This window comes from Lampetra planeri, chromosome 18, assembly GCF_965212315.1.
Source record: "Lampetra planeri chromosome 18, kcLamPlan1.2.h2, whole genome shotgun sequence".
NCBI classification, from domain to species: Eukaryota; Metazoa; Chordata; class Hyperoartia; order Petromyzontiformes; family Petromyzontidae; genus Lampetra; species Lampetra planeri.
The window spans coordinates 7788143-7810473 of record NC_136124.1 but is presented as its reverse complement, the minus strand read 5'-3'; the positions used below and the strand labels follow the sequence as shown (position 1 = coordinate 7810473).

Sequence of the window (22331 nt, the reverse complement as noted above, 5' to 3'; positions counted from 1 at the left end):
GTATCGTGATGGATATATGAGCTTCAGGGCACGAACGCAGTTGCTAATGATTAACACCGTGTCCGAGCAGATTTAGACGCGTAAGCCGGCGTGTTGTGTCGAAAAGCACCGCCACACGCTCTCTCACCCAGAGGCTTCAACCCTCGCGGTCACAGCATCAACGTTTAGTTACGGGGGGTTGGAGACGGACGCGTTTCCCTCGGACGTTTTGAAATACCGCACACCCCGTGTTGCCCGCAGTGTCCGCAGCACCGCACTTTGGCATTCAAGCTGAATTGGAGCGGCGGCGCTCACGGCGGAGGAGAGCGGTTTTCACGACGCGGCGGCGCGACCACAAAACAACAAATGGCGCTTCTGAGGGCCAAGGCTCTGGACCTCACCGTGGTCGCTCGTGCAAACTTGAAGCAGCCGCGGCCCTTGGGAAATGTTTTCACGCGAAACACGCGTAAGATTCTGATCGCAGCCTCAACGTCCGACAGGGTAACACGTTCCTTGCAGCTCTCAGTTCCCCAGAATCTCACTTCGGGTCTCTAAGTAAATTTGTGTAAAAGCACGGCGGAGAAGCGTGGACAGATGCAGGCTTCTAAGTACAGTAAAAGCTTGGATTGCGAGCATAATTCGTTCCGGAAACGTGTTTGTAATCCAAAGCACTCGTATATCAGTTGTGATCATGTGACGCTCGGCAGACGAAGCGTATCGTACTAGTCGTATTGCAAGACCTCGCTTGTTTATCAAATTAATATTTATTTAAAAAAATTGCTCGTCTTGCAAAACATTCGCAGACCAAGTTACTCGCAATCCAAGGTTTTACTGTACACTGAGAGACAGCGAGAGGAGTGCGTGGATTAGGGAAACACACGTGCAAGGCGATGATGATAATAGACTGACTGTGAGGAAAAGTGAGCGGGCTTGGCGCAGGACACGTTATGGTTGCGGGCGACGATGGCCGGTAGCCGAGGCTAACGATGGAGTGGCAGCCAAAAGAGAGAATACGCCATGAGGAACCGTCCACCGCGGAGATGGAGGAATGAAATCGGCTCGTCTGCAGGTGCAAGAGGGATTAATGCATCTCGTCGGATGCATGCGTGGCCTGCTCATCAGCTGTGCTGTGCCCATTTATACTGCTGGGTGGAAAAGCGGTTGGTGGGGGGGGGGGTCTGAGAAACCTGAACCATTTTTAAATCCTTAAATTAAGTTGCTTGCGCGCTTACGACCGTGCAAATATTTCGGTCGTTTTTTAACCCACTTCCCGTGATCTAATCGAGCTGACATTTTGCTACACAGACTCGTTGTGCGTGACAATTTATTTTCGTGAAAAAAAAATTCCAAAATTTTCCACTTTTTAGGAAAAAAATTTAAAAATATTTTATTTAAAATACCAATGTGATAAAAATGAAACTCTTACTCAAGAAAAACAGAAATGAATAATAAAATAAAACCGATGCCACGCATATAAAGGATTTATAGTGAAAAACTTTGTTTTTACGGGTTAATTCTTTTTATCCCCTGTCATGCCAGAATATGGAATCAAATCGGCAATCTCCGAATTGCAAGGACCCAACCATTCCACCAACACTGCAGTTCCTGCTCGAGTACAACAGATCAGAACCTAACAACGCTGGGTCTAACCTCGGGCACATATATTAAGCGTGACAGCTCGCGCCTCACAGCCTGCGATGGTGTTTGTCACCACCTCGGGGCTTTACTTGTAATACAATTGAATGTCTGCGTCTACTTTTCGATTTGTGAAGGGTTTGTGAATACCCAAAAAGGGTAACCCATTCATTTGCCAATTTGAGACTGTTTAACTGGCAACAGTTTTATAATGAGGGCCCCATGGTGTAAATGGTATACAGTGCAAATGACAACGATTATTCACTGAATCTTTCTCACTTTCCTATGCGCCATTAAGAAGGGTAATTGCCTGAAACGTCACCTATTTTACACACACACACACACGTGTATTTTCCGTTACAGAGCGGTGTTATTGATGAACGCATTGAGGTTTTGTCACTACCTGAGCAGCGTAGCGCCCAGCCCACGTTACAGGCCACCCAGGCGCTGCGTGTGCAGCAGGTGACAGGCGATGTTCACCGCAGAGCGTGGCAGTGGAGCAGAGTGCGCGACGTCGGTCCGGCTTAGCACTGGGGTGACGGCACCAATTTCCGCGCTCCCCAGTGAGGGCTGACAGAGTGGCGGCTTGTGGAGGCTTTCACCCGGCAGTAAACAGATCAAGATGATACTTTACAGGACACCTTCAAGGCGACAAAGAGAGACTCGGTTGAAACGAGCGTTGCGTTGGCGCTTTGCGGCTTTTCGCGACGCCCTCACGTCGCTCCCTAACGGTGCAGCCGCCGCTCGCACTTAAGAATGGAAGGGACAACGTGACACTCGCGCTGAACAAAACCAACAAGTCTAGAGCTGAGAAATAATGACGGCACCGCAACCGACGATAATTACGCCGCCATCTGCTGTAAGGATACTTGTTTGCTCGCAGCGATTAGCGCTCGCTGCACTTTGTCAGAATCTCGTTGCCCTGTGACGCCCGTCTTCGGCTGCCCTGCTGCCCTGCCAGGACTCTGCCAGAGCTCAGATGTCCTCACCCCTCCCGTGGACGGTACCACTGGTTCCCTCCACCCCCCCTCCCCGCTCCCCGCGGACTCCCGTCGTCAGCGCGCCCAGCTGTGATGAATCGCCGGGAACCGAGGGAACGTGAAACAGACGCCGGACCCACTTTCTGGAACCAAAACGAGGCCGTGATTAATTAGCTCGTTACCGGCATCTGTTCCCATGGCACTCGTTTGCACAAAAACAATGGCACAAATATACGCGTACACTTAATTACCAAAAAAAATAGACTTCTTGGGAAAATTAAAACAATGCAAAGACTATAATAATAGCTAGTTTAAACATTTGCACAGGCCATTTTTCTGAGAGCGCACCATTCACAGCTGTAATTATTTGTGTCAAGTATTATTCCCGTAGAGGCTGTTGCTTACAATTTCACTGTGGACCGCAGATACGAACAAGGGACGTTAACCGCCCCAAGCGTTACCGTTGCACACAGACAGAGACGAGGAAATTTCCTCAAATCCCAGGGGAAGGGCGACTCCCTACCACAGACACAGGAACGGGGGAGGAGAGAATCGTGGGCCAGAATTTATCCACCACCAGCCACCAGCCACCACCACCACCCACCAAACAAGTCACCAGCCACCAGCCACTAGCACCACCCACCTAACAAATAGCCACAAACAGCCACCACCAGCCACCACCACCACCAGCCACCACCACTAGCTACCACCACCACTAGCTACCACCACCACCAGCCACCACCACCCCCGTCAAGGGCACAGTCAGATCCACCGGCACACAGTGACGGCCCAGCTCGTTGTCGCAAGGCTGCGTAGCAGGCGCAAGCGCGGGTCACCGTGGCGCGGCCGAGGTTAGCATCCCGTGAAAACGAATTCCCGTTTTTTGAGTGAGCTGCCGGGGTTTCCCGGATTTCACGCCAATTTTCTCTCTTTGGGGAAGAAGGCGAGATGATAAAAATAACGCGAGCGTGCGTGCCTGCGCACACTCCACGCATGCAAACGAACACAAGCACACAACACGAGAGGCAGCCTCCCGCACGGGCGCCAGGCCACCGCGGTTCAACGCGCATCTTCCAAAATTGGCGTGTGGCCGATGTAAGATATCAAAATACAGGGAACCGCCAAGCTGTCACAGCACACGTCACGCTCTAAGCTAAACTATTTGTATTACACCAGGTAAGGCCCACTGAGCTACATAGCTCTTTTTTCAGAAGCGACCTGGCCACAAATTATAGTGCAACGAAGTGGCTTATCATGTGGAAATTACTGTAAATGCATGATGTTGATTTAAAAAAGGTGGTGGGAAAAACTGGAGGGCCCGGAGAAAAATCCACACGAGTACGAGGAGAGAGACACGCAAACGCCAAATATACAGCAGCAGGCGCCGGCGTCGGGATCGATCTCACGACCTCCTGCACACCAGGCGAGGTAGTTAACATCTCGCCACCGCGGCGCTCGGGCCTGCTACGGCTGCCGTCGCTAATGGCCCTGCCGCAACCTCGGTGCGACCCGCCGGGAGGCCGGCCAGCTCGCACTACGCCTGCGCCTGCCAACGAGGATGCTTGAGGATGACGGCGGGAACTTTACAGACGCGCTCCGACCCAAGACGCTCTTCAGAGGCAACGGCGCTGGGTCAAAATTGCGCCGACTAATGGCCACACGGCAAAGACAACAAACAAAAACGAGTGCCCTCCTCTGCCCCGTCGCTAAGTATGAGATAAATTAATGAAAGAGAAAGCGAAAAGAAGTGTAATGTGCACAGCTGCTCTGGAGCTGCTCCATCAACGGAACGAAACAAACGCTCAATGTGTGCTTGGGGAGAAGCGGTTCGTACGCCAGCTCGCACCCCAACTCTCATCGAGGTCTCGAGGGCAACGCAGTGGAAAGGGTTGCAACGGTCACTCGTTTTGCTTTGTGACGACGACAATGGCGATGACAACGCCCATAGCAGCAACGACGACGGTCACCACGACGATGACGGTGGCGAGGAACGACGACCGCGACGATGACGATGACAGCGCCAACGGTGGCCACGAGGACGACGTCCACGATGACGATGACGACAGCCACGACAATCACGGTGATGACGACGACGACTGCCACAATGACGACGATGACGACCGCAACGACAACAGCCACAACAGCCACAACAACGACGACGACGACCATCAAGACCTCGTCCCAGATGAGAACCAACCATTGTGCAGCACGGTGTTGAGACGCAGGCTGCTTTTGTTCGTTTTTCAAACAATTTCGAGCAACTCACACCCTCTCGGTGTATCACACTTCTTCGCGAAGCCTAAAAAAATAGAACCCCATCCAGTCTCTCGTTAGCAGGGCGGGTCTTCAATGGGCCACATGAACCGCTTTGGAGGAGTAGAGCGGTCGGGTGTTGGAGGCAGGAATAATGTCCGTGGAAATGTACGGGTCACAGAGTTGGCCTTTAGCAAAGCAATTTCAAACTAAACTTCTCGTCTCTGACTACAGGTTGCACGTGCAGGATGCTAGGAATTTCATCGACGGGTTAGGTTTTATGAAGGAGGAAGTTGTGATGGATGGGTGGGACGCGCGTGCAAGGTGGAGGAGGGCAGGTAAACGCGGCGGCCATTGGAGAGGTCGGCGATGAAGGAGAAGATCTAAACCCGGACGATGGAGGTGACGAGACTGTCAGAGTGGTCCTTAAATGAGGTGTCACCCATGTCACAAGAGGAAGAGGCAGACGTGGGGATGAATGAGTGATCCTTCAATCTCGGGGATAGACTTAACAACTGTGGGCTCTGGCAGAAAGGAGGATGTGACGGCGAGGTGTAGTGCCCTCAAGGCTTTGGCCGCGACGACCATGACCTCTCTGACCCCGCATCCCCAAGGTGCCCTCTGTCCGCGAGCAATCTCGTGACTCCGGCACCGTCGCGCGAGAACGGGATCAAACGAGTCGAACGCCCGCCCTCCGCCGGCGCTCGCCGTTTTTTCGTGGTGGCAATCGAACTCGCGTGCGCAAATTTGGGGGACAACGCCCCAGCCGGACATCGGTGCCAACCGCGAGCCGCTCTCGTTCCACCCCGCTGGCAGCGAGCCGCGTGTGACAGCTCGAAAATGAAAGCGGGAAGATGGCAATAATAAAGGCAGCGCTCGGTCAGTAAACTGTGTCACACGGAATGAGATTCTCTCCATCGCTGTGGGAGGCCGACCAGGGCGAATGTAGACGGTGGTGGTCCCTGACAGGAAGCGGCAGCCCCCACTCGCGGCCACACTGCAGAGAGCATCGGTTTTTGTTGCTCTTAAAATTACCCATCGATAGTGGCAGCCTGGGTGGCTCACAGGTCAGAGTGCTGAGCTGGCACCGCTGAGAGTCTGGGTTGGAATCCAGGTTAAAGTCGCCTGGGATTAAACCAGGTTCTCAAAGGTGTTCTCAAGCTGATGGTCTCCAATGACGCATTACATTTGGTTCTGGACTTAGTTTGGCAAAATATGAGCGTGTGGAATTTCAGATATGTTTGGCTGTCATGCGATGAGCATGACCCTCAGGTTAGAGCCGGCGAGAAACTGCTGCCCCCTGCTGTATGAACTGGAGTCACTTGAAGGAATATCAAATTTAGCTCTGAGATGTCCGCATCCGTGGGCCGTTTTATAAGATGAAGAGTGGAACACTGCTGTGTGACAGAATGGAATGTATTCTTAGTCTCATAACATAGCACAATTTTGCTAATACTAGGAAAAATATAACGAATATAGAAAAACATTCCGATAGAATCTGGAAATCTATAGTTAGATTAAAAAACCACAGCGGCGAGCGGCGACGCAAACGCCGTGTGGACGGTCGTGGTTATTTGACCATACTTCACTACGCCGGGCAGGTTGGTGAACTCGGGGTGCATAGACGTGCGTGCACAGAAGTAGGGTACAATAATGGATCTCGCTGCGTGGCCCCCGCGGCCCAGCCATGTAAACTCGCAGCCTGCAACACCTGCACATGCGTGGCGGTCGCCCATCCAAGCACGATCCGGGCTCCGCCCTGCTTAGCTTCCCAGATCTGACGAGATCGGGCGCGATCCCCGGCGACTGTGTCACGGAGGTGCCGTGTGCCACACACGCCCCTAAACACAAACCCCAACACGCGCAACGCCAGGAGAAGTGAAACCCTCCGCGTGTCACTTCTTGCCGGCGACGCTCGACACGTGTGTGTCCGCGTCGTTTGTGAGCGCGCCTTCTACAAAAGCGTTTGACGGCGCTCGCGGACACGTCGTCATGGCCACGGCGATGGTCCACGGGCGGGAAGGTAAGGCGTTTCGATTACAGACTCAGCCCACCGGGCCTGCCGCTAAGTAATTCGGAATCCCGCGGCGCTAAGCCTCAATTTATCCACGCACACGCGTGCTGTTTTGCGAGATCCGCCGTGCTGCCGGTGCAGGCTTAGTTGGGGTAGAGCGCCGGGTCGTGTTCCGAGTCGAGTCTTCTCAAGTCTCGTGCCTTTCAAAGGCCGTTGTAACAGAATATCCGAGGTGCAAAAACTCAACAGTAATTGCGATTTTTAAAAAAAATCTTAACTCCAACGGTATTTCCCAAAGCGAACAGCACCAATTTAGCCTTCTAAATGTCGTAGGATGCTTTAATGATTTTAAACGGAAGCAAAGGGCTTTATCTGTGGATTATGCTATGAATACGGGAATAATATATTTTTTTATACAGAAACGTGTAATTATTTAGACAATGAAGCAGTTGTATCGAACGTTAAACACATCAACAATGTAAACGAACTCGGTGTTGCAAAGCAGCAAACGTCTCCATGGTCTAACGAGCGGGAGGTGGCACTGGGCTGGAAATTATTTGGTGGGGGCTTTTTGCCGTCATCGATGATGAAGCCGAGTTCATCAACGCCACACGCCTGAGGACTGCTCTGGCACGGCATTAGTTCAATGTAGCCACTAGGCAACCTCCACACTCAAAGAGAGCCAGGGAGATTTCCTGCTAAAATGAGCGTTGAGGCGGTGCTCACCTCCTGTTTACAACCCTGAGCCAGTGGTCGATGTTCCCCGCGCTCCTTTGGTGGGGGTGAGAAATATCCGTAGGACAACCGCTGTTTCAGAGTATTTGGCTGCTATAAAGTTCCACGTGATAAGCCACTTCGTTGAGCTATTCATTGTGGCCAGGTCGTTTCTAAAAAAGAGCTGTATAGCTCAGTGGGGCCTTAGCTGGCATAATAACAAGGTTGAGTTCATTGTAAAAAAAAAAGCCGAATTCCCAAAACTTAGTTTTTTTTATCAACTCTGGGAAGAAGAGATGATCGTCCGAGTGAACCTCCAACCAGGATTTGAAATTACAAGCTTCCAATAGCGAGCCACTCAAGACTGCCGAGCCATATTCAACGCCACCGACATCACCTCCGGGGTTAATCGCGCAACCCCGCGGGGTGGGAAGGGGCGGCGGGGGAGGGCGGTTGAGCTGGGCGCCACTCACCTCCCCAGTTCTCGATGCTGTACAGGTTGCCAAAGAAGTGAGCGACGAACAAAGAGATGGCCGTGAGGTCGTGCGTGCGTGCGTGCGCACGCGCGTCGCCAGCAGCGACTGGTGCGCGTCGCGAAACGTGGTGTCCATGAGCAGCAGGCCGCGATTCTTCCACACTGCCGTGGTGAAGGCCTCGGGGCCATGTCACCAGCACGTCCCGGAATCCCGACGGGAGCAAAGCGGTACGTGCCATCAACTTACCTGGGGTGTGTTCTACGGCCAGAGCGTACAATCGGCTAAGCTGCAAGCAGGTGAGTGCGAAGTGAACAAGACGCAAGCTTTCAGCCAGGTCTGTGTGGATCAGCGACCCAGAATATAATTACGCACCCAGCACACCACATCCACAATGCCTCTCTCTATGGCCGTGCCTACTCACCGCATGCCACGTACTCGAATCTACCAGTAAGCCTGTAATTATCGGGCGAGAAATTAAGCCCTGCGTGGATGTATGAACTCCCCTGTGCATAGGTAAGGAACAGTCAACTCATCCACGCAAATGAACCTGCCTTCGCACGCGAGTCGTAGGGCGATCCATCGTGCATGGCCATGCATCAGGGGTGTGACGATGAATCGACCAAGCAACGGAAAGTGATTCCTATGCTCAGGATACACGTCGAAACGTGCATGGGAATCGAATGTATATGTTGTATGCAGTCAGTTCGCGCGAGCCCCCTTAGAGCCACTTTGTCATGCTGCAATGCATCACAGTATAAATAAAACAACCGTTTCTTGAATTGAATCACGACGCTGATCGGTGAATAATTCATCAGGCCGCCAGGGGTGGCGCATCGTTGCGGGCCTCACTTGCAGGTCGCAGCCAGCTGACGAGCACGGACGAGCGGCTCATTATCTACACCTTCACAGAACAACACGGGGTCGTTGTGCTGGGGTTTGCTGGGGTTTGCTGTGCGCTCTCTGTGGTCAGCTGGGTTTGTGCCTCCACAGACCTGCGGTGGCACAGCCGCATGCTTATCACCTCAACGTTGCATTATTTTCGCTTTAATTACATCCGTGGGGAAATGCTACGATTCTTGCCCTGTAGGTCCAGAGCCGCTCATTTTAGCGGTTTTAAAGATTTACAAAAGTGTGATTGCTTCTCTTTGTTCGTCGCGTAACAACCGAGGTGAACGACGGAGTTCAATTAAAAACAAGAATACATTTAATTTGGTTGCAGAAGCCCCATGATCGCTGTCCAGGTCCAGCCAACCATCGTGTGTGGTTGGATGAAGCCCTCCGCTGATTAAGATCCACTCTAATTACTGGGCAATAAACTTTCTCGGTTTGAAAATCAACTTCAATCAGCCTTGCGCTACCCCAAGATGAATTATATGTAATTAGCAGACGTTTCTGCAAAGTCCACAAGGAAGAGTTAATGGCCCCGCGTTCCATGGTTTAATCATCAACACTCTTGCCTCCAGCCCATTAAAAAATATAAACTGTAATAACTCCAGATACGGCTCCGCCGCCACCACCACCGCTGCACCGCAAAGCCATCAACTTCCCATTTGTTACGTGTCGTCTCGAGCCATCACGCTGCAGCATTCGCCCGATCATGCCGCGTGTAAATGTGGCCTCATGCAGGAAAAAAGACACTTCTAACCTCGTGAGATATTCACTACGCTCTCTGGGAATGAATATGGAATTAACGGCGATAGCTAAGGTTTGAGGATCATCGCTATTGTCGATTAAAGCTCCAATGAGCGCTCGGCTCCGATTGGATTCCTCCGTGACAAGTTTCCACTCTCGCACGTTGGCACGAGCGCCGCTATTGACGCCGCTAGCCAGGCGGCAGATGCCACGCTGGGTCCCCGTGTGCGAAGCGCGCGTAGGTGGCATCACTTTAAAATGAGGACAACAAATGTGATCGTGATTAATTAAAATTTCTCAGTTTTGATAAGTTTAGCTAATTGTGCTTTACAAAAATGCATCTCACAAGTCAATATGATACAAAGTAAAAGGCAGGTAACGATGAGTTGATGAATTGCTAACAATCGTGCGCAGGATCGTGCATAGAAGCGTGGATAATTTACAATGTGTGAAAATTACCAGGCAAGGCCCACCGAGTGATATAGCTCTCTTTCAGAAGTGACCGGGCCACAAACAATAACTCAACGAAGTGGCTTATCATCATATGGCAAGTTATAGCAGCCAAATGCTCTAAAGGCGAGTTTCTAAATGTGGAGGGAAAACCGGAGGACCCGAAAATATATTCACGCGACCACGGGGAAAATATGCAAACTCCAAATATACAGCCGTCAGTGTCGGGATCGAACCCATGACCTCCTGTATACCAGGCGAGGAAGTTAACATCCTGCTGCTGTGAATGAGACAGTATGAGATCCAAAACAACAACAAAAACGATTCTTGAAAAAAAAGTGACCCCTTAACATCACCAAAGGTCACGGGCAAGTGGTGGATTAAATGATTAAAATACTGAATGAGTACGATGACGATGCTGATGGCATGCACAGATCGCGTCATTACACAACGTAAATAAGAACATAAGAAGAGTCACAAACGAGAGGGGGCCATTCGGTCCATCTAGCTCGCCCGGCTGTGAGCAGCGGATCGATTGTGGAAGCGAATCCATTACCAAGAGGGACGTCCGGCACCACGGGATCGACGTCGGTGACCTTGGCCTTGACTGGAAGCGGGGTCATGGCTCCATTCACCATCACGTGACCTGGGGGGGGGAAGTATTGACAGCACAATGTCCAATTGTTCCGACATCTCCAACCAAAAACCGAAATGGAAAAAGCAACCGACGTCGTCATTAATCGTGCTGTTCCTCCACTGCTTTATTTGTGCGAGCGGCAACTTCTCAAAAGTTACCGAGCTGCTGTTAGCGGTGATGGAGCGTGGCGCTACAGCGCCCCGTATCTTGAGGCAAGGCACGTCGCGGCTGTCATCGACAAATTGAGCCCGGATTGGACCCCACAGCACTCACACAGCGGGGAGCCTCGGTGTGCGCCTAACAATATATCTGCGGCGCCTACCCTTTACAAATAACATTCTTATTCTTTGACCTGAGCGTGGGCACTTTCCGACATCAACATAGTTATCGTGATCATTATCATCATCAGCCAAGGTGACAAAAACTGCAGCAGCTTCGCTCGCAATGATCCATCCACTGCTGGATGAAGGCCTCTCCAAGCCCCTGCATTCACCACAGTCCTACCGTGCACAACCCAATGGAACACACGAGCCCCTCTCATCGCTCCGTGTCCACGGCGGACGTCCTCTCGGGCGCGTTCCCTCCCTTGGCTGCCTCACTCCATCGTTAGTCTCGATCACGTCTTCGCAACCTCGAGCGACACGTCCTGCCCATGCCCACCGCACTCTCTGCCCAATTTACGCGCAGTTAAAAGTTTTTTTCACCGAAAGCGAGGTAGCCAGACGATCTAAGGCGACGAGAGAGCGCTGAACCAGCTCCGCTCAGATCCTGGGGTTCGGATCTAGGTCTCGGCCGCCCGTGACAGAAACCAAGGCTGTGTGCCACCGTGCACATGCCCGAGGCCTACCCAGGTAGTAGAGCAGCTTCTGGGCACGGTTCTGGCCGGGCTTGAGGTTGAAGAGCTCCGGCTTCTCGTCGATGAACTGCGTGTCCACGGTGCCGTACACGAACTGGGAGTTGTTGAGGACATTCTGCAGGAAGGGGATGTTGGTCTGCACACGGACAAGGACAGCGGTCGCCACATTAGGCAGACTAGACTTTGTTGTACTCTTTAGAATGTTGAGCTACACACCGTAAAAAAAGATGCTGATGTTGTTTTGCGACAAAATCGCACATCACAAAACCATTGCAGTCAAGGTTCTTGTCTTTTGTCGTTAATACGGGACAGCGGGGGAAGGCCCAAAGCCTCTCTATTATAGTCTGGATGGGCCTAACAGACTTTCAGGCAAGCCAATGTACCTGTTCGCCCTATAAAGATATAAGTACACATTTTATCGACATTCTTTAAAATAACGATTGTAAAATAACCAAGGTGGGTGTTATTAAATCCGTAAATACAGAAGAATATATTTTTCTAATGAAACATCTTTCTGCGTTTTCACAAATGTAAAACCGTCGTGTGTAGCTTTGGATAGCGCTTGCATTAGATCGCCATGCATAACAGGTATCATAGGCTGCTGCGGGGCTACTATGCCACGAGGGGGAAGTACAGCCAAATACGTTGTTGGACCGTGCTTCTATGCTCCCACGTCTTCGCTCACTACTTTCACCACCACGCACTGACCAGCCGTGGCCAAGCGGACACGCACGGCGTAGGGAGGCCCTCATCCAGCAGTGGACCGACTAGAGGGCAGCACGCGCACGCGTTGCAGACATCGACCTGGACGCGTACACCGATCGTCGCCTGCCAGGCCAACTCGCCGTCAGCGAGCCTCACCGCTGGGACGGAGGCCGACCGCCACCGACGTGGCATGTTCGGGAACCGAATTAAAACCACGAGGACGCGTGCGCAGCGAACGATCCAGCACGCCGCTGCCTCCCAAGATAAATACTGCACACACGCACATAGACACCAATATTCCGCACGAACAGGACGTGCCCACGCAGAAACATGTATCCTACTGCGCGGACGTGCAGAACTTAAGAGTAATCGTCATCATTATCAGACACGGTCAATTCACCGCTGGATGAAGGCCTCTCCAAGCCACCGCCATCTCTCACAATCGATGTAATATGAAGTTAATCATGCGTGCCAAAGGTGATTTATAGGCAGCAAGAGGCACCATCCTGAAAACTGGATTGGTTCTCCTATCATGCTACGTATGTCACGTGTCATCACCAACCTACGTGTAGAATGCATCAGCCTTGCCCAGACCACCAACTCACAAAAGAGTTACAATATGTGGCCATATTATTTTTGGCAGCAGCAGGCCCTATGAGGCAACGGCAAACTGGTTCATCCTTGTTAAGTTTCATTGCCTTACGGCCACCATGGAGATGGAGTGATGGAACTAGATGTTGCATTGCGAGACCATGGGACTGTGAGAGATTGTTACTGCTTGTTGAGGCCTTCATCCATCGGTGGATGGATTACGACTCGTTTTATTACCCTGAACGTAACGCTATTCTGAACGTAACAGTGCCATATTTGTATATAAATTGCAATAACAACATATTGCACAGACGATTTAATGCGCGTATCGTGAGAATGTGGAATTGATTACAATTGACGCACCATCCTCCTGTAGTACAGCCATACAGACCGTTGGGGCAAGCGGTGTCCGTTCGTAAGCGAGTATTTAAGGCTGGCGGCACACACGGGAGTGGTATCGACAGCGAGCACCATTCCACCAGTAAGGTTGGAGTTGACACATTGCTCCACATACCCATTTATGGTTGAGTCAATCTAGAGCATGTCCTGGACCAATTCGGATGTCGTTCGCTAATGACGGTGGACGTGGTCGGCAATCGAATTGAAGTCGCCGGCTTTGTAGAGCAGTGCGCTGGCCACTACGATACCACAGCTCAATTATACAAAAAGCAAAGGCACGGCTAGACATAAGCATGCAGAGGCACACATTTGCATACACACACACATGCCCACTCCACGCACACACATGCACCCTCCACGCAGTCACGCGCATCAATTCAGAGGAAGACCAACTGTTTCATGTTCCAAGTCATGTCGCACAAATTAACTAATCTACATGAGCGTGGATTACTTAATCATCACTTAGTATGTTGTACGCTTTATTAAAAGCAAATTGTACCGCATTAAAACCCCGAGTTTTTGTCTGAAGCCGCATCCATCAACGAAGTGCATACACACAGTTGTTTTAATTGCCCCGGTCCCCTCCGCTGATTAAACCTCGGTGTTGCCCAATGTTATCACCGACGTCGCCCAACGCTAAAATAAAAGGTAATTATCATGGCTGTCAACCCATGCGGTTGACCCCGTGTTCTTGTACAGAGAAATTGAGTTTTCAGGTCCATACGGCGTACAGCCGTTTCAATTCGGGCAAAAATATATATTGTGTCTATTTGTTTGTGTTGATCTCCCTTGCGATGGGACTTTGTAGCACGAACGTTGAGATTTATAAGGGGCACGGGGTGACCAATAAGGTCTGAATTTGTCTGTAATAAGGTAGCCCACTGATAAGGGGTTGACAGGTATGACTAACTCAAATTGTTTCCCAAACCGCCAGCCCCGAAAATTCGAACGCGCGTCGCGGTCACGCGGCGGGCGCTGCGCACCGCCCGCATGCGAGTCGATCCGGACAGAGGATGGGAGCGGCATCCCCCAACGAGCCGCTCGCTTACAAATCGCTGCACCGTTCCTCGTGCATATTGCGGGAGCTCGTGCGTGCGTGCGTGCGTGCGTGCGTAAACCATCTACCGTGAAACTCAATTAATGGGAAAACTTCATTGTGTTAATCTACGTCTTCATACGCGCTCCGGCGCGCGCACACACACAGCGCACCCGTGACCCTTAAAACGATCCGGTGAAATATAATTAAATCCGTGGCTACCTTACGCTGTGGCTGAGCAGAAATGTCCAAAGCATCTCGATGTGGGGTTCAATGGGAATACAACACTGGAGGGGAGGGGGGATTTCAAACGTCGTCTCGATTGGTGTTCTACGTTAAGCACGGGTGTTATAGGTGTGATGATCCTGTGATTGATCGATTAATATTGATTCACAAACCTGACACGCGCATGGAATCATGTGTGCGAGAATCAATGTGTTTTATATGTTGGCAGTACATGTTACATTGTATTTAATTGGATCTCGTGCCACTCACAAACCAGTCTAGTGGCTGCTACATTCAAGCACATTCAGTGTTAAAAAGAGAAACAATTCTTGAATTGAACCGCAAATTGAAAAAATATCGAATTTTGGGAGATGCTGGCGCGGCGTAACGATTTTCAGCGCACTGGAATTGCAATCCAGTAGCATAAATCAATAGTTCATCGACTGGCAGGTGGCATGCGGTGGAGTAAAGTGTGGGTAACTCCCACCTTTTCAAAGAGGTCGTGCCAGTGTGGAAGAAGATCTCTCTAGAGCTCCCTCGAGTAGAGGACCACACATAAGCAGTGGCATGAGCAAGCCATCGCAGGGCTGCACTTTTACCTTTACTTGAATCTCGGGCGGGGAGGGGGGGGCAGGGGGGGGTGGTGAATCTCCGCAGGCGCTGCCCACGGCGCAGAGGCGGGAAGCGATCTTCAGCAGGGATCGTGGAAGGGGAAAAGTTCTCCCCCCGAGTTGTCAGGCGCATTTGCATCCGCCGTTCGTTACATACTCTTAGGTTTTTTCCGTAAAGTCACGTAGGTAAAAATAAAGAATAAAAATAAATAATTGAAATAAAATAATAAATCACGACTTTTCGGAGGCAAAACAAAAACCTAAGAGTATGAATCCTTGCAGTCACGAAAGCTTCAAATCCGTTCGTTACGTCTCAAAAGTTGTTCTAATTAAAGTATGCTTTCATTTAGCCAAACGCCGCGTCAACACAGGATCATATTTTGCCAGGAATTATTCCAGTGCAGCTGTCGCTTTTCCGCTGTTGACAATCCCCTTCATTAAAATGAAGAGGCGCCTAGGAATTTGCAACCAAGGCGAGAAACGCGGGCGACGGAAAGAGAAATAAATAGCCGCTATCTTTTGCGCATGCGAACCCCCCGACTCGACAAACGGGGCGCGTGCGTCGTGCTGGCCAAGGGACCGTCCATAAATTACGTCACGCACCTGGGGGATGGGGGTCAGACATTTGTGACGATGTGTGACGAGGGGGGTTTGAGAAATGTGACGTCACATCAAAATGCGCAACTTTAAATAAATGTAAACAACACGTTCTATTTCATTAAATAGACTTTTTTAATAAATGTTTTCTCCTACAACATCAGAGTGCAGCGCCACATTAAATACGCACTATAATGACAATAGTTTAAAGCGATTTGAAGCAGTTTTTTTTTGGGGGGGGGGGGGCAGAGCTTTGTGACGTCATATTTGAGGGGGGGGTCTGACCTTTGCGCATTTTGATGTGACGTCACATTTCTCAAACCCTCGTCACACATCGTCACAAATGTCTGACCCCTCCCCCCCCCTCCTAGGTGCGTGACGTCATTTATGGACCGCCCCTAATACCGCTAACCGATGTGCGTCGCCTCAACCCACACTTACGTCGCTGACCGCATCCATCCTTCTGTGTACGCTGAACTTCTTTCACCCCCGACGTAGCCAACCGTGCTAATCAGAGGTGTGGGGGAAGGACAACAAACTTAACACAAAACGCAGTTTTTATTCCGGTATCCGTCGCCTCGGCCTTCGCCTCCACCTACCCTGTAAATTGCTTAGTTTCACGTCGTTTCGACACCACCAGAGACACACACACACAGCCAGGCAAAGACACACATATACATGGCCAGATACACACGGACACATACACACTGGCACATACACGGAACTCGGGTCACTGGGTTCATGGCGCAGCGTGCGAATCAACGCGCCACCAACTCTACATTGGTCTTATTACAACAACAACAACAAAAAACAGGTATAAATAAACACGTGGAAAATGAAAAGTCTCAAACATTGGAGATAAATTCTAAATGATGATTTATGGATAAAAAGCCTGAGTCTCATTAAAAAAAAAACCTGCCATGGATTATTTAAGAGCTCATCTGTGTTTTGTTTGAGAACAGACATTTATCGAGTTATCCGACAAACAACACATCGCCGTCACGACTCGCACGATTCAATTCCCTGATGACTCCGAGCAATAAGGCGGAGATGGCCCACATGCTAAACTCCAAAAAATGCCACGGCAATAATGAAAGAAAGCAACGAAGCACGAAAGAAAAACAAAAGTCGCGACTTGAGACAGTAAATCTATTTCAAGAAATGTCTAAACCAACTCCAGAAATGAAATCAACTTGCCGTCATTAAAAATAAGGCCGTGTGTTTACAGAGAAATCTAAAACATGTGCAAGTGACGGACAGAGGCACTTTGGACCAGCAGGTTTTATTCTATTACTTGATCACTCTGTGCCCAAGGTAGACCCGTCTCTCCGAGGCGTAGAAGGCATGACCAAGCGATGCGAGATTTTGACAAATTATAGATTCAGATTTTCTTCTGAGAAATAAGCTTGGTGCCCGCCACTCCCGCGGTGCCACATCGATGCCCCATGGTGCAGGAGCAGCTTTTCATTGACAGGAGAAGGTGGGAAATTGCAAAGCCAGGTCAGTCTGGGTCAGCGACCCAGAAAATATTTCCACACACGGCACACCGCCTCCAGTATCCCACTCGCTGTGGCTGTGGGGTCACGTGCCACCTACTCGGGTCTTTTGGCGCCCCAAAGAATATTCCGTGATAAATGAAGCCCCGTGGAGAAGCCCCGCTTGCACGTGCGGTAACGGTGAGACGGTTATCTGGATTTACCACGGCAACATGGGTGTGGCGATGTGTGAAGGGCAATTTGGCTGGCAAACACATTAAGAGACTGGGTCCGCAGCGGTGCAACGTCGCGGCCCATCGTGTTCATCCGCGAGGAGCATTAATCACTCGACAGTGACTGATATGTGCACACGGCGCTTCCAACCATGGAGCTAATTCACCACTCCCCTTTCACTCCACCACATCTGGAGGGACCTGGGCCGCAATTATGTATCGAGTCAGATAATAAAGTGGATTAATTACACGCGGCAATGGCACCGCATAGTATATTGCACACTCTGAAAATTACAACAGATTACGGCAATAAACATGCTAATGGAGTAAATAAACCCACTACAGGCACCGCGCCGCTCATGTCAGCCGCTCGACTTTAAAAGTTTGACGCAGATTCTTTTTTTATGTTGACAGGGCAACAGAAGCGCCGCTGTGTTGGGTTTCGAGCTGATTTAGCGACAGCCGGCAACACGGCCACTGGAACACCGTGCTCAGAGCCACGCGGCACGCCCGCGACACGCGACCTCGCAGAGATTACCTCGCTCGGGTGCGGGCCGACTGTTTAGCTTCACGGAGATATTGTAATTCCCCGTGTATCTTCACCGCCAGGTCTATTTTTCACTCACGCGAGCGGAGTGCGGCGGTCAACGACGCGCACAGTCCTCTGGGAAGCGAACACGTGGGTGGAAATTAGGGACACTGTTGTTTCTTTTTGAACATGCATGTTTTATTCATGGGGCAGCACTGCCGTAGACCTCCTAATGATTTAATTTAGGTCCTTAATCTGTCCAAAGATCTTCTCGCTCGAAGAGAGGCAAGCTAATGCCTACTGCCAGCCCGGTTTAGTACATTACTTAACGCTGACATGTTCATAAAAGTTAAACCCTACAAAAATAAATAAGCAAAATAAAAAGGCTCGAAATAATCGCTGCGTGCACTGCATTTCAACGCGCTACATCATTTCCATTCAGGGCCTATTGGGCTATTTCCTACATGACAACGGCCACTTGGACGCAGTATTATTAAATAACATTTTAATAACGCGGCGATGCCACTTGACAACCCCGAGCACTCTTCCACCACCACGGGGAACAACCAGAGATCTGTCTGGCTAAAGACGGCACGGACATGAATGCTAAACGACGCCGAAAATTACTACTCTGCGCGAGAACCACACTTGGTCCGCACTCACTTGGCAATAATTTCAGCAATCGCCAAACGTTTTCAACCAAATTATTTTCACGTACAATTTGTGTTACGCTTGTTGTGCTGATGGTGAAAGTGAACGCTGGAACGTGGTTCGTGTTTCATCAGGACACGAGTTCTCAACCTCGAGTGACCTCGACCGGAAAAGCCTTCTTCTGGGTGGACAGGTCCAATTACAATTAGGGTAATCTTAAAACATCATACAGCAATTGTTGGCAAGTATTTGGTTAACACTGGCTAATATGGACGCATCAAATCGTGCATGTAAGAATCGATTACTCTGCACATTATGCAAAGCGCATGAACGTGCGCGATAAGCAATAATTACGCGAAATATAAATATTACCCTGGGGCTAATGAAATGAATGGGACAGAACAAACAAGACGGAGCACATGGGACAGACAAGAAATAACCCATTCTTGTATCGAATCGAGACCCCGACTTGTGACAATGTGTCAGAGCACGAGAAAAATAAATTATTCTGGGCTTAATAATCATACAGGTACAAACATTTACTTCGCTTATCAAATATGCATGAGAACATAGGGCAGTCGTGCGCTTAGAAATCACACAAGATGATGGATTCGTACACATTAGCCATCAAAGAGGCAATAATAAAACACGAAAAATAGTATTCTTGGTTCTTTCGGTGAAGTCACGTAGAAGGGAAATAATAAAATAATAACAATTAAACATATTTTATTTTTATTTTATTATGTTGTATTTTTATTATTTTATTATTTCCCTTCTACGTGACTTTACCGAAAGAACCAAAAAATATGAATCCCTGCAGTCACGAAAGCTTTAAATCGAAACGAAAAATAGTGCCAAATGTTTCCGTCGGAGTCTTTGGAATTCAATGTGCAGGAGGAGGAGGCGGTGACGTGAAGCCGGAGCAATCGTTGTTTAACGAGAATCTCAGGGGCAGCCGCCCCTGTCCACGGCGCACTTACTGCGAGCATGCGAGCACGCGAGCACGCGCAACGCGGGTAAACATCGACCACGCACGCCTCTCCTCCTCCCTCGCGCTGACATTAACCGCGCAATGTGGACACAACCCGAGCCACCATCGCGCGGCTTAACCCACAATGCCCTGGGCACAGCGGCAAGCCGATCGGAGGCTGGACGGGTCATCGGATTAATTATGAAAATGTCAATCGCAGTAAATTAGCATTGCCGCACCAGAAGCGCCAGACGCGGCGAGTGGGTCCGCGTGTGCTGGACGGCATTTGGACAAGGATAATAATAATAATGGCAGCGTCTCTGAAAGGGTGCCATTAATGCGCCGTTAATGAATGTTCTAACATGTGTAGGGAAACATGTAATTGTTAATTCATTTTAAATGTCTGAAAAAATGTCTCTTTTTTACGAATCTCTGGAATCCTGTTCATCGGTCGGAATGGGCCGGGAGTGGTGATGGACGGCCCATACTGCAGCGGGAGGGAGGTCAGTGTTGGTGGATCGTGTAAGTGTTTGTGAGACTCGTAGTTTAATTGAGCTGCGAAGTAACCAGGGGATGGTCGTACAGCAAGTATGTTCATTGACCATTCTGTAATGCCATTGGAGTGTTATCACCTGGGCTTCTTTTTAGATGATTCAGCTGTGTCCTACACACACAAAAAAGCTAAAATAATTAAGTAATTATCAAAACAAGGAGGGTCCAATGCAGCACCCTCCTAAAACATCAAAGAGATTATTTTCTGGATAACTAAATTACGTTAATATTATGATCAAATCTCGTGTCCGAGAGGGAGCGATGAAATCAACTCGCGTGCAGTCGGCTAAACGGAACATCACGTGGCATGACCACGAGAGATGGTGACGGTTTCGGGAGACCTTCATCCAGGAGTGGGGGTGGGTCGTGGCGGCCGCCACCGCCGCTGATAAAGACGATGACGAAATCAGCGCTTCTGGGTAAGGATACGGGGAAAAAAACCAGGTCACACCTCGGTGGGCATCCCCATGCCAACGGTTGGGCGCGGCTGCCCATCGCTTGAGCTTTCACTTGGCAAGTCGAGCCACGGTTTTCTCTCTCCCGCCGTGCCCCCCCGCCCGCCCCACCCACCGTGACAGTTTTTATTTTTCCTTACCTTTAAATGGCAGCAACGCATGTCGTATTGATTTTTCCCCTTTGTGTCGCAGAGGCATAACTAATGTGTTAAGGGGGCAGGCAGGCAGGCAGGCGGGGGGAATTAATGAAAAGAGAAACATTGCTGCCAGCAGCGAGCTCGCAGGCAGGGTTGAAGGCTTGACAACACGGGGGCAGTAAGGGAGGTCAAACAGCCGACTAATTACCCATTAACGCCTCGCGCGCATCACCCCGAGCTAGTGCTTTCCGGTGAAATATTAAACGCACAAGGCTGATTTAAACGCTCGCTTTTGTTTACGACATTGTCTGCGCCATATGCTGGTTCTGCACGGATGACGCCAGGGAGTTCAAACCCTGCCGAAAAAAAGGGGGCACTCGTAATTAGGCAGAAAACAGGGAGAGAGCCGCCTCAATATTTATGGAGCCAGCGAACGGCGCTCGGAGCACGGCTTCGCCACGGAGGCTCCGTCGCGCGCGAGTGGCTGGGAATGAAAGGGGGACTGCGCGAGGCTACGCGAGTCGCACGGGGGTCACGGGGGTCACCCCCGAGGAACCGGGAAGATAAACATTGCGGAGCACGGAGCACAATTTCCAGACGCGGGATTTCACAGCAAGCAACGGCGGCTGCCGGCGTTTTTGTGCAACGCTTATCAACCGACTGGGAGAGATCATTCAAAAAAATGCCACCAGCCGTCCGGCACAACAACACGCAGTGGTGATGGCTGACGTGGAGTTGTAAGCCATCGTGCACAGGGCCAGCGTGCCGCTGCGTCGAGAGAAACGACGAGCCCAGACCTGGAGTTCCACTCAAGTGAGCGGGCGGCAGTGGTCAGCCCGGATCGCGGTGGTGGCATTTCCTAATCCCGTGGTGGGGGAAGAGTCTGTTTGTAACTACTGCCGTTGGCTTCTCCAGAGTGGTACTTAGTTTATTGACTCGGGAAGGATGAGGCGCTGGTGGACTCCAAGCTGGGGTTGAACAAGTCAATTGATCAACCCTTTTAAATTTGTTACACGGAAGAGGTCCCTGTAGCCAGTTACCCAGCTAGCACAGAATAATAACGACGACATCAAAGTGATCCGTAGAGAGGAACAGGCAATGGTGCAACAGAACAACTTGTCAGAGGTGCAGGCACAAACACAGTGCTAAAGAAGAAGAATTAACATTATCAACAAAACAAACAAACAGGCATATTACAAACAAGCATACTGTAGAATACCTGCATTTGGTTGTGCTCGAAAGCAGGGACGTAGCAAGTATCCGTACCTCCGATTAACATCGTTGGCTACATACGGTGCAAAATAAGTTAAACATACATACTTAGGTACGAATTACATTCACCACTGCGCCACGGTTGTGAATACAAAATACATCATAAAGCACAGTGCACTAAAACAAAGATTATAAAAACATTTTTAATTAAATTGTAAAACTATCACACTAAATACTGCTGCAAAATGTTGAAAGATTACAAAAGGATGGGGGGGGGGGTGGAAATAAACTTTTTTGAATGCTACGTGTTTATAAAGCATGTAAGCG

General features: G+C 50.1%; 1 protein-coding gene across 1 annotated transcript in view; it reads right to left on the bottom strand.

The window, feature by feature from the left end:
- LOC144723738 (pyruvate carboxylase, mitochondrial-like) overlaps positions 1 to 22331 on the bottom strand; it is a 65828-nt gene that overhangs the window by 26575 nt on the left and 16922 nt on the right. Inside the window, 7 exon segments of the mRNA XM_078602672.1 lie at positions 8049 to 8133; positions 8136 to 8241; positions 8243 to 8297; positions 10690 to 10779; positions 11618 to 11762; positions 12335 to 12393; positions 21228 to 21304. Of these exon segments, the coding sequence (XP_078458798.1) occupies positions 8049 to 8133; positions 8136 to 8241; positions 8243 to 8297; positions 10690 to 10779; positions 11618 to 11762; positions 12335 to 12393; positions 21228 to 21304 (617 nt within the window).